The sequence below is a fragment of the Neolamprologus brichardi genome, chromosome 10 (assembly GCF_056152115.1).
Source record: "Neolamprologus brichardi isolate AB-2024 chromosome 10, ASM5615211v1, whole genome shotgun sequence".
Lineage (NCBI taxonomy): Eukaryota > Metazoa > Chordata > Actinopteri > Cichliformes > Cichlidae > Neolamprologus > Neolamprologus brichardi.
Genome location: NC_142113.1, coordinates 20,918,335 through 20,931,412, shown reverse-complemented (window position 1 = coordinate 20,931,412; position 13,078 = coordinate 20,918,335). Strand labels below are relative to the sequence as shown.

The 13,078-nt window shown below is 37.4% G+C and overlaps 1 protein-coding gene across 3 annotated transcripts in view; it reads right to left on the bottom strand.

Annotated features, from left to right (window-relative positions):
• Positions 1–1,770: 1,770 nt before the first annotated feature.
• The window catches only part of LOC102789555 (actin-binding LIM protein 3-like), a 56,194-nt gene continuing 44,886 nt past the window's right edge, over positions 1,771–13,078 (bottom strand). For 2 of the 3 annotated variants that reach the window (XM_006784915.2, XM_087847384.1), the window contains exons 15-21: positions 12,493–12,630; positions 12,277–12,341; positions 11,821–11,962; positions 8,248–8,277; positions 6,470–6,528; positions 5,737–5,803; positions 5,266–5,605 (exon numbers count right to left, since the gene is read on the bottom strand). In XM_006784915.2, coding sequence (XP_006784978.2) covers positions 5,580–5,605; positions 5,737–5,803; positions 6,470–6,528; positions 8,248–8,277; positions 11,821–11,962; positions 12,277–12,341; positions 12,493–12,630 — 527 coding nt within the window. In that variant the 3' untranslated portion in view covers positions 5,266–5,579. Of the gene's footprint in view, positions 3,166–4,069; positions 4,151–5,265; positions 5,606–5,736; positions 5,804–6,469; positions 6,529–8,247; positions 8,278–11,820; positions 11,963–12,276; positions 12,342–12,492; positions 12,631–13,078 lie in introns of those variants that run through there. The other variant, XM_087847385.1, reaches the window with a different exon arrangement.

Genomic DNA, 13,078 nt, shown 5'->3' with positions numbered 1-13,078 from the left:
ATAGTTCTCCAGGCTTTCTGAAGGTCTTTCTCTTTTTTTCCATTTTCTTTGAAAGTCATTCATTGACTGCTTTTGGCTCCTTGGACTTCACCATTTTCAGAGGAATTTTATTTGTTTGGTTGTTTGTTAGGACCCGAAGTCTGAACCACTCAAGCATAAAAAATAACCTAACTAAAGGAATGAAACAGTTTTGCTTCTATATATAAGTTAGCAAAGAATCTATTTTAAATTGTATCTTTGGTCAATTACCCTATTTCTTTAGTCAAATCTATAATACAAAATGGAACTGATATCAAGGTTTGACAGGTATAAAATTGTATTTTTTTTCCTCCTTAAACTTGGGATGTCCCACTATGGTGTGCAGTGTGTCCCTAAAAAATCTAAAGGAAATTGGAAAAGTGGGGGACAAAAGAAGTAGAAGGGCTAAAAATAAATAAATAAAATCTACCTACAGCAGATGAACAATATCTGAAAGTCACATCATTGCAAAACAGCAAAATATCTAGTAAAGACCTGACACGGGACCTGAGAGATGCATCTGGCTCTTCAGCTGATTATCTACTGTTCACTGAAGCATCATCAGAAAGGAAAAGTAAGTGGGAGAAAATACTGAGGTATGCTAGATTATACAAGAACTGGACTGAAAATTACATTTTTGGTTTAAATCATATATGAACAAAGGTGATCAGGAGAGAGGTAAAACAATGAGTTTCTAAAGCCGCCTAGAAACACAGTGGAGGTCTTTCAAGAAGCCTGGAAACTATTTCTTGAAGATGACTTATTAAAGAAGAATTTGGCTGAAGGAGTTCAGTCTCTCTCACACAAAAAGTCAAATATTAATGTTGATGTTCTTTAGAATGGTGAAAACTGTCTTTTTGAAGAAAAAAAATACAAATCCAGATTGTTTTGAAGCTGTTGAGATAATTACTAGAATTTTGTTCAGCAATTTGTCATATGTCACGATGGCTCCACCATGAATACGAGACTATTAATATGAAATAAAATAATAATAACAGTGAAAATAATGTTTCATCATACAGAGTAACCCAGTGAGGTCTTCATGGCTGGCTGAGTTCTCTTAAATATGGATACTAATAGGTAAATTCAGCTGGTAAACCATCCATGTCAGGTGGTAAAACCAAAGTACAACCAGAAAAAAAATGTTTATGTTGTCTATGTTGTCTATGTCTATGTTTATGATACCAAATAACAGCTAATACAAGTTTATGAATAAAAAAGATTGCAAAGGTTGGGTGCTGTTGGGTGCTAATTCAGTTGGTGCAGCTGCAATAAATGTCACTCAGTTAAATAAATAATTGTATTTAAACCTCTCAGATTATGTATTATATTTCTAAAATGCACATTACTTTAATTAAAAAAATGTTTATATAATAAACTAATATAAATTATTATTACGTGCACAAAAATACAAACCTGCCAAGAGATATATTCACTGATAGTCCTCCACTTTCCTAAAGCGTTTATCAAAATTCCTATATTTTCCAGATAAGGAAGCAGCTCTCCGTACCCCCCAGATCTGCAGTAAAACTGAACACTCTGAGAGATAAGACAGGTCCAGGTGAAAGCACTTTAAAGATGAGCCCTTGATTAATGATTGTGTCAGTGAAGTCTAAAAATACAAACCATAGAACAGATAACATCATAACTTCTATTGAGTTGCATTCGAGGGTTGGAAGAAAAAAAATACCGCACACTAAATAAATCAGTGCATCATTTATTTAAGAGTAGCACTGAAAGACATTAGGCTGTAAATGAAAACTCCAATAAACAAAAAGGCAAACGTTGTATATGTGATTAATTGTTGCAGCCTGTAAACACAAAAACCCTCCACTTGGTTCAACGGCATTACTTCACCTTTTACAGCCAGTTAAAACAAACTTGAGTCATTCTTTGCAACAGCTATCCAGTGCCTTTTGTTTTAATTAGACCACTTTCAGCTCAGTCACTACAAATTGCACCTGTTAATCACAAACACAAACCTTTACTTCATATTTTCATATTTCTTCCTTCAATATTTCCTTTCTTGGCATTTCTCATATTCAGAGTTCTTCACTTTGTTCAGATGGCTTTTAAATATTAATAAAAAAAAATTCTTGATTAACTGTTTACCATCGTCAGTCATACACTCACACCCTCACACATACACGACACGTCAGAAAAACAGTGTTTCAACTGTAGTCCAGCATCTGAAATTCGGGCTTGTTTCTTGAGAATAACTGCAAATACGAACAAAAAACTTGGATTTCCATATATAAGTGAAACGCACACGTCTTATTTTAAAGTGTATAGTACTAAACCCCCACTTCTAAACTACCACCTCCCAGCTCTGAGCCATGACGCAGCTCATTTATGTCAAATGTCATTTCAAAGCAAACGTCGATGGACTGTCCAGTCTGCTTGCACATGTAGAAAAGAAGTGTGTAATATGGCTTCAGAAATACTGACATCAAAAATCAAACACGTTGTTTGAAAAATGTAGACGAAAACCTTTGGTTTTCAAGATGTGCACATTATAAAAACACATTATTTATACACCATGTTCAGTAACCCCAGTGCTGAGAATCACACAGTGCTCATTTTCTTGTCTTGCCAGTTTATCAGACTTTGCAGCAACTCTCACCCCCTAAAACTAGATTCTAGAACAGCTGACATACTTCATAAGAATACACGTTTTTTGGCAGACCTGGAGTTTCTTAAAAAGCACATCAGTAGTTCAGACAAAAACTGTAACGCTTGTGTAAACATACTGCCATCTGCTGGTAGGAGAGGCACAAGCAACCCGTTGTAACTCCAGTGAAGCTCTCTGCTCCTCTTTTAGTTTTCTACCACTCAGTTTTCCCTTCTTGGTGGGGATTTTTCCTCAATTTTGCCCACTTGGCAGACTTCACAAACATTGCTTAAGAAGTCCGAACACATGGCAGCTACAACAAGCCAAGAACATCTCTCTTCTGCCTTCTTATTTTGTTCAGTTCTTCTTCCGCTGAGCCATGGACTCAAGCTGGGTTCAGTGAAAGGATCTGTTGACTTTTCTCAGAAGAGTCTGACCTGTTTCTTCAGTTCATTTTGTTTCCACTGAGCAAGACGGTCAAAGGCAGACATGGACATGCTGAAGACTCTATAAAACTCCTCTGGGGAGAGATGACGCTGTTAGCAGGAAGAGACAAAAAGAGATTAAAACACAATTTCATTTTTACATTTAATAAACCATAGAGAAAAAACATTAATAATGTGACACGACCAGTTGCACAGTTTCTAAAATTCATAAGTAGTGACCTTTGCTGATACAGTACTAAATGAAAAGACATACAGTACTATACAAAAGTATCGAGTCGAGTCTATAAAGTTTGCTTTTAAGTAGCCAGGCTTTCTCGTAATTTTAAAGTGGTTTGAGCAATAACTATCCAGGCTTTCAGAAGCACTTTCAATTTTTTTCTTAGGACACTGGCAGTTTTTTCTTAGTCCACTCCTTGTACCTGAGCCTGGAATTCAACATTTTTGAAGCAGTGCGGGATAATCTTGACAAACAACTGAACAAAAGCCAGTCAAAATCTTTGAATGTCCTTCAAGAGGCCTAGAAAGTTCAAGCTCTTTGGAACTGTAAAAACTCTTTTTGCTTTGTGCACTCTATTTCCATTTACGTTTGCACGTGTTTCAGTAAATCACTAAACCTATTTCCCATTTTGTTAGCAAAATATAAAGAAATGAATGGTGACTCAGGACTTTTGCACAGTGCAGCACACAGGGAACACTATGCTTTAAATGTTTTTCTCTGCTAATGATCAGTCTGTCCATTCAGCTTTACATTGCAGGTTGTTTGAGGCTACGGGCAACAACATCTGCCACTTAGTGCTTAGAGGAAGGCTCTGTATTCTGCTTTCTTTGCTGCTCTATGACTCGTAAAACATCTGCAGTGCTCATTGTGTCCAACATGAGGGACACTGCAGGGTTTTTTGTTCTTTAGTGTTGAGAGCTTTCATCACAGTCTGAAAGATCAAAAGCAACGCTTGATGTAGACTTTGTGAAAGAGTTGGGTCCTATAACAGGTCACCTCTAGTCTGGCTCGGTCCACATCACTGGGGAGGCGCTGCTGCCCTCTGACTGACACCACAAGGGATTCATATGGGTAGATCTTATGAAGAAAGAAAACATATTATTAATACCTGTCAAAGGGGTTGTTTTATTATTAATATTCCTGTAAGGTTCCTCATCAAAATGCACCATGGGTGATTTAGCTGAAATAAGTATGAAACGCTAAAAGGACTTAAAAGGACTTTAAATGCTGACTTCATTCTAAATTCTTTACTGAAAATGACTATTTGAATGAGGATGAAAACAAAAACACCAGTAAATTTTTTGGAAATTCAGTATATATTTTAACATGTTTGCATCAGAAGAATCTGAATCATTTTGCATTTGTTTTACCCTCTAGTGGTCAAATGCAGTTACAATGTCAACAACCCCTAAAACTGCATATGAAGAAAAAAAAAAGAAAATTAAGTTTATTTTTTCAAATTTGTGATTTCACCAATGAAAATGTTAAGAAATGCTGTTTTTTTCTGGTGTTAACGAAGTTCTCGGTTGATTTTCTTTTTTGATGAAAAATGATGACTTGTAAAGAACAAGTGAGAATTATTTACAATAATTATGCAGCAGAATCAAGTCTGCTGATGTCTGTTGTCAGCATAATTCTGATCTTCCTGAGCTATAAATTATAATCATCTAAATACAAACAAAAAAAAAAGCTTGAACGGTTTTACTTTACATGTATTTTTAATTCAGTTCCAAAAAGTACAAAATAAACAGGAGCTTTTTCAGGATACAGCATGTGACACCAACATGTAACATTGTTACATAAAAACTAAAAAGAAGAAGAAATATATATTTATTGTGATTATATACAAAATAGCTACGCAATCAAGATTTGAGCAACCAAAATCTTCCCTGAAGGTTCTCATCTATAGCAGGTGTTGTGATATCATCATGTTGCCAAGCAACCACCTACCAAGTTAACTGATGCCTTTGTAGTTTATGTGCCTATAAGACCTTAAAAGTGTCATATGATTAAAATTTCATGACAATATCATGCAATTTTTTAACCACAAAACTTGAATTATGCATGCTATGTTGAGATACCATGTTGCCTAGCAACTGCCTAAAAAGGAGAAAAACTACAGACCAGACAATACTGGAGAATGGCCATGCTCTAGTATATACACAATACATGACTATTATTTATTATTAACTTTCCAATTAGGCAGCTTGATCTTAGAGAGTACTGTCATAGTACTGCCAGCCTGTGTTTACTCATATTCACGAGTACAAATATACTTATCTTGCCATAAAAAGGCAAGGCTGGTACTGTTAGCTTTTGTTACCGTCTATTTGTGGGTTTGACTTTGCTGTCAGTAAAATGAGTCTGTCACCGTTACAATTTCTCTGGCTGAAGTGGGTGCTACTGAGTGAGATTAATTCATTATTCAGATTAAAGAAGCAACATCATCATTCTTATCCACTGATACAAACCTGTCACTCTTTGCTCAGCAACAGATTTCTTACTTTTAGCAACTGGATCTTACCTTATATTCTGAAAAGAAGGAGGAAAAAAGGAGTCACTGACAATTGCTGTTCCAACAGTTCTGACTAACATGTGTTAAGGTATGCAATAGATCAAGAGAAAAACTCAAGTAAGCAGATTGAGCTGAGCAATAGGCTTACCTCTTATCTGCCAATTAACTGCATTAGTGCTGTCATACTGGTAATAATCTCCACCAACACTCCCAGGCTGCCGCAACAGGAAAGTGCATTTTAGGAAAACATGGAATAAAAATACACATTTAATATTTTACAATATTTTAGTGTTTTTTGGTCTAACAACTTATCACACTAATGTAACGACAGCATCATGCCACTTGTCTCACTTGGCCTTAAGAAGCAACTGATACAAATGGGTTTCAGGTCAGTAGCAAATGAAGGACTTTGCAATGTATTACAGTTTAGCAAATGGCCACGTGTATCTTATTCTCTCTCTGACTCTTGAGAGGAAACCTACATTCATTATCTGTGGACTGCAATCATCAATTATGGGAACTTGGTTTTTGTCTCCAAACACAAGGCGAGTCATCACACACACACACACACACACACACACATCTGGTGTTGCTATCCTCGTGGGGACATTTCATTGACGTAATGCTTTCCCTAGCCGCTTACCCTAACCATCAAAAATAAATGCCTAATCCCAATTGTAACCCTGACACTAAAACCACATTTTGAGTGTGAAAAATGCCTTCAACCCTGTGGGGACCTGAATTTTGGTCCCCACGAAGGCTGTTGGTCCCCACCAGTATAGTAAATTTCAGATTTTGGTCCCCACCAAGATAGGAAGAACCGGAACACACACACACACACACACACACACACACACAGCCAAAACCCATTGATTCCTTACCCTGTTCAGTGCATTTCTACCGTAGCCTGGCAACGAGGCTGATTTGGCAATGTAGGAGTCTGGCAGAACAAACAAAAACACATAAACAAGCACATGAAGTATGAAAACTGATACCAACACACTTAAATTAGAATCAAGAGTACACTGCCTCTATTGTCTGTGGTGCTTTTGGTTTATTTATTTAATTATTTATTTGGGCGGGGAAAAAAGAGGTTACTTCACAGCTTCAAACGTTTTAATTTGATTTTGTCAAATACAGCAAGAAATAAACTACAAATACATTTCTGTATCTGATTTTAAGAAAGCTATGGGTTTTGAGCTGTGGGTAAATGGGGGAAAACATTTTGCTTTTTTTCTGTCAATGAGCAGAAGCTATATTTTGCTGTTTCATCAGGTTTTCTCTCCACTTTTTGGTCTTGCATAAGAAATATTTTCATGTCTGAAAAGTGATAATCTAATGGTTTTTCTGTCTTATGCTCATTTTTCTATCTAATATCTTTCACCCAACTCTGATCTTGAAACCTCTCATCTCAATAGCTCAAACAGCGAGTTACTGACATGTTGCTGGGAGTTTGGAAAAAGGCCTCCGATCAACTTTCTATCGTTTCATATAAGAATTCAAAGCAGAAGTGCTCTTTTTTCATATATTTGAAATCTCAAGGCTACAACACAATGTCTCAAAGACCCAAGCTGTGATCTGAGATGGCTTTTAAGTTGCAGAAAAGAGTTGCATTACTTCCTTTATACCAACATAGCACCTGTCTTGTAATCAGTGATAACCACTGGTGGCAACCAAGTATCTCCGGTCATCCTTGCACTTGTTGTGTGCACTGCTGCAGTGGAAGCAGCAGAGGGCAGTGTAATCCCACTGTTCCTCTCAATTCATTTGGCTTATCAACTGCCTTTACTTCACTATCACTGTTTCCTGTTCTACCCCTGTCACTAGATTTTCCCTCCTTTTTCCACTCCTCCCTCTAACTCCTCTGTTCACCCTTCCTCCCTCCCTCTCTCTTTTACTCTGGTGTTGAAAGGAATTAAATTACCCTGTAATGTCAAAGAGCCCTGGCGAAACACCATGATGCAGCAGAATACAGGCTGCTGTGTATTGGCAATGCACAGTGCGTGTAAAATACTGAACTATAATGAGTTTGTCATCTACTACTTTCTTTCTCAACAAGAAATGAGATATAGTCAGTGTTCATCGCAGATATGTACTGCTCTGTTGCCAGCATGAAAACTACCAGCATAAGCATCTCATGTATCACAATTTTTGTTTTGTTGTTCCTTCACTATAATAACTGAATCTTTGAATCTTTATAGCTAACGTTTGGTGTATTTAGTGCACCATCAAAATTACTTTATTGGGCACAAATGCACAGTTTTCAAAAACAAATATGGAAGCCCAGTTCGGACTTTAATGCCTTAAAACATTAACAACTATTAAAAGCAGAAGAACAGCATCGGAATTCCCCAAAATCTTTAAAAATATTGTCACATGTAACAACAGCTTATAGAACAGATCACTGTGGATGATGCAGCCTCTGAAAAAAAAAATAAAGACAGGCCTTGTTGTCATTCATCTTCCTACCCGTAACTCAAAAGATAGAGGTGTCTGTGCACGCGTCAGTGTGAACTGATAAAAATCTCCTACTTAAAGCTCTGCTGCTGTCACAGCAGAACTAACAGGATGAAGGAGATGAGGGGAAAAGCCGGCTCTCTGTGCCGCGGCTCCCATTGGGATGAACAAGCAGATCAAAACACATTGATGAACCACTCACCACTGTCAGCGCTGCAGAGGGACCTGGGAGCTGAAAGACAGACAAACAAAGGAGTGGGGCCATATGAAAATATTGTAATTTCACCAGTTTCATACTGTGAAAATTTTGTCTCAAGCCCCAAAAATGCAGTTTTTTAAAAATGATTTAGAATAAGAACTTTAGCTCAATAAACACTTTAGTGGAGGGACTTGTTTCCCAGAAAAGAGATGCTAGTAAAGAGCAGAATAAAATACTGCTAAAGAAAAAAAGCAAGATGGATTTTGAATCCATCTCCGATTCAGTTAAAACACTGAGGAACAAATCGTGCAGTGATCTGTGGAATCTAGTGAGAAAGTTATAGTATGTTATGGGACACAAAGAGAACTTTAGGAGGTCACTACATCAAATTATCTATCTCCATCTCCCTAGCACAATCTTTTCTTTTCTTCCCGCCTCACATCGTCATCTTCAATCCTTTGTCCAGTATATGCACTATTACTCCTCTGCACATGACATCCTACTTAACACACGTAAGAATCCAGGCATTCTGTTGTATATATCTTGAAATACTGAAATTGTAATAGTAATTAGGATATCTACCAAATTAAGAGGGCTCCATGTTAAATATAATGCAATGAATTTGAACATTTGACAAAATAAAACCCACGAAAAATACATTATATGCACAGTGCTGAAGTTAATATTGGGATATTCATTCTCGTCTTTAAAAAGCATTGGCAATCAGCAGATGTTCTTCATCCTGATCCATTAAACTGACTAAAGCTGCAACAATGCTGCTGTCCTTTGTGGACCATCTTTTGGTTTAGTGTGCACATAAACATGCATATCAGTTGCTGGGACAACATGAACAGATGTCACACAGATGAACAGATGTTAAGTAGGGTTAATAAATCTACCACATAGTAAAAGTATTAGTTTTCAGTGGCGAGGGTATACATATTTTAAAAAGCCAGTTGTTTTGGGAGATGTCTATAAAACATCAGCTGTGTGAGAACATGTCCCTAAGAAGATCTGCATGCAGGATTAATTACTACCAAGACCTATACATCATTTAAAACATGAAGCACTATGTGCATAGGCATGCAGCACTTTAGATATTTATATGCTTATGGCACATACCCACTGCACTTATTTTGAATAGAGTTTTGCAGTTATTTTACTATAATGACTTACTAGCAAAGCTTGCTAATGACTGTAGTTGCAAACTGTTTCTGTCACTATGGTGAAATAATTACAGTGAGAATGCTAACAAGTTTAGCAGCCACAATTTGCTTAGTTTCGCATGATAATTACAAAGCAAAACTACAGCTGAGGATCTTGTAAAAACATCTTTAAGTCTTTAAACTGAACAAATAATCAAAGATAATAATGATTTATTATAAAAATAATAAATCAAAAGCACTTAGTTGTTAACCTTGCGCTTTTACGGCTAGTTTTGTACTAATTTAAATGCAGCTGCTTTTATTAGTGCTAAACTTAAGACAGCTGCATCACTGCTGAATATTAATTATTGATCCTGTACACACTTAAGTACATTTGAATGATTATGCAATCACTTATAAATCTAGAATCAATGACTCTGAAGGCTGAATCAGAATAAAATAAAACAACTGCAATGCTAAGTTGTTTTCTAGTAATTAACTTAAGCTTTGACCTGATGACTTAAGGTCATCACTGAGAATGATATAAATGTGTTTACCAGCTGTCATCCTCTGGTGAACACAAAATGTGAAATTGTCATGGCCATACCACCATGCTGAGATATATTAGACCGAAGTGATTGACTAACTAACTGATGGACAGATACTGCCATCCTTAGGGTCACGCTGCTAGCGTGGATAAAAATGGTCCGAATCAATTCAGTGAGATGAAGTCTCCAAGCATGTCAGTCAGTTTGTAGCAGTTCATTCCATTTCTGAAAAATGGTGAACATCCCATTTTGGAATTAGCCTCCTCTGAAGAACGGATGAGAGTGCGCCTGTCAGGATTTTCTAATCAGTATAATAACAGCAAGCACCATAAACCCATAGTGATTACACAGCACTGAGCACCCACATTATTCATACCTCTCTCTCTCTCTCTGTGACCTCCCTGTGGACAGAGCTCATTTCCCTCTTTTTCCACTGCTCTCTGACCCTGATTTACTTCTAAGGCTTCATGTCGTACATCTTCTCTCAACAGCTCCAAATTGCTTTAGCTTCTGATTCTCTCTCTCACCCTTATATATATACACTTTCTATAGTGTTCACTCTTTGTTCCGCTTTAACAGGCTTCCTTTTATTCCTGCTGGACCCCCAGCACAACACAACACAACGCACACTTTCTTTGCCTTTCTCCGAATCTCTCCATCTTTGTCTCACGTCATCTGCTGAACACAATGAGGAATGGGATCAATTAAAGAGTTAACACAGAAGCGGGAAAACCCCACCTGCTCAGGCTCGGTCAGCAAACAGTACAACACCCAACACTGTTCCAGCTATAAAGGAAACTACATTTATTTCCTAACATCTAACCTTCAGTCACTGCATCCTAATCAGAATTAGCCCAAACCAAAACTAATGTTGTTTTAGCTACTAAAGCCTCAAACCTTTTAAACATTAAATAAATAAATAAAATACTTCAGGGACTGGGAATATATCATAAGTCATGCAAACTTAACATCATTAACCTTTCACCAGAAGAGAGACAGAAAGGACGTAGCCACGCTAGCTACTATTTGAAGCTGAAATTCTTTATGAACACCAGCATGCTAACATGGTCACACTGATAATGCTAACATGCTGTTTTATTACTATATAAATCATATGTGAAACAGAAGATAGTCCGGTAAATACTGAGATACTTTAGAGAGATGGTTTATCCCGTAGACAGGGAGATATTTCTCCGATATTTGGAACAAATGAGGGAACAACCAATAGACAGACTTTCGCTACTTAACCAGATAAAAGGGGTGTTTGTAGCATTGCCATAAAAACAGTCTGTTGTGGCTCCTTTTCCTGTCTTTTTAAGTAAGCTTTCTTCTCATTAGCTGTCCCGCAAAAACAAACCGTTTGAACATCGGATGACTTAGGCTGCGCTGCTCACAGTCCTGTGTGCCTGAGATGACCATATAAGGGATATTTGCTCTCAGTGACGTCATATGAAAATACGAGTATAAAAAAACTGTGCATTTAGAGCCATCTGAAGCCTGTGTTGACCTCATTATTTCAAACTTTAGCCATGTTTAATGTGAGCATTCACCAGTGTAACAGTATTTATATATATACACCATAAAATAAGAAAAAAGCAGAATACATCCACTTGAATATTTCTGCTTTACTCCAGCTAATCAACTTATAGCCGTGGCACCACCTCTTAAAATCATCAGACTTAGTTTGTTTTTTCTATAATGAATTACAATATAGACTTTTACTAATATATCTGCAAAAAATCCCACATCAAATTCATCATACTAAAGACAAGATTACAAGCCTAACCTACTGTCATGTGACAATGCATGGTAAATAAAGTTGATCAGCTTACTGGCATATTCAAGATGTAAATAAACACATGTACACACACACACACACTTACAGCCATTAAGGGAGCTGTATCCCAGATTGCTCAGCGCCTCCTTGCTGCTACAGCGGGAGCTGTGTCTGCTACCCCACTGGTCATTGTCGTGACAACCTGCTCGTGCCTTCATCTCCTCCTTCAGGATCAATCTGCCAATTCCCTGCATGGAGTGAAGGAAAGTAGAGCAGAGGGGAGGAACAAAGAGAGATGGGAAAACAAGGTGGAACAAAAGGACAGATAGATGGAGTAATAAGAGTTGATTGAGTGGGATGGGTGCATGAGTTGACAGATGGTGATGGAAGAATGCAGGATATAAGCGAAGGATGGATGTGAGGACAGAAGAAGAGAGGAGTACAGGGGCATCACTCTGTATCATGTCAAGTGAGGCTGGAAAGAAGCATTTAATTAACTGGCTCATTAAATATTAACCCTCACTTAAAATATAACAGGAAGAAGCAACAGATGTATTTTTACCCTGTTTATATTATGATTCAGTCCATCCTCCTCTCCTCCAGATGAAAACCTCCTCACCCTGGAGACTAGACAGAGAGATGGAGGAAATGAAAGGTAACAGGGAGCTAGTGAGAAGACTGAAAAAGTGAACATCAAAGTGAAAAAACTGTCATTTGGCTCTGTGGGTTCAGTTTGTGTATAACAGTAAAACATGCTGTTAAGTAGAAGGTGCTTTACCTTTTGGAGAGCCGGTATATGGGTAGTAGTTGGAGTTTGGATGATAAATGCTGTTACAGTTTGAGGTGGAAAGGCGATTTGAATTGGTGAGATTGTCATTGGTCCTACTCTTATTGGCTGTTGGAGAGGCTGATATTTCTGACAAGAAGATAATTAGAGAGGGTATTTTTTAAAATTTATTGTTAAAGACACACTTTGAACATTTGATTTGTGACAGAAAGTCTTTTTGTCCTAGGATCTTGTGCTGAAGTTCATGCTAGAAATAACAACAAAACAACCAGAAGTGAAACGTCTATATGGGTAGAAAGCCTTAAAGATGTTCTTGTTTAATGAAAGTGTCTTTTTTCCCCCCTCCCATTGTTGGCTTTAAAATGATTTTCTGACCAACGTGTTTGCTGATGCGTGAGTGCAAGAGAAACAAGACAGATGAAGTAGTGCATATATTTACAGAGAGGGGAGAGAGCACAGTATGTGAGAGGAAAGGAAGAGAAGAGGGGAGACGCATCAAAAACAGGGGAATGGAAAATCGAAAAGAGGTCAGAGACAACGGGAGGGGGTGTGATACAAAACTTCAAGCAGGCGATAA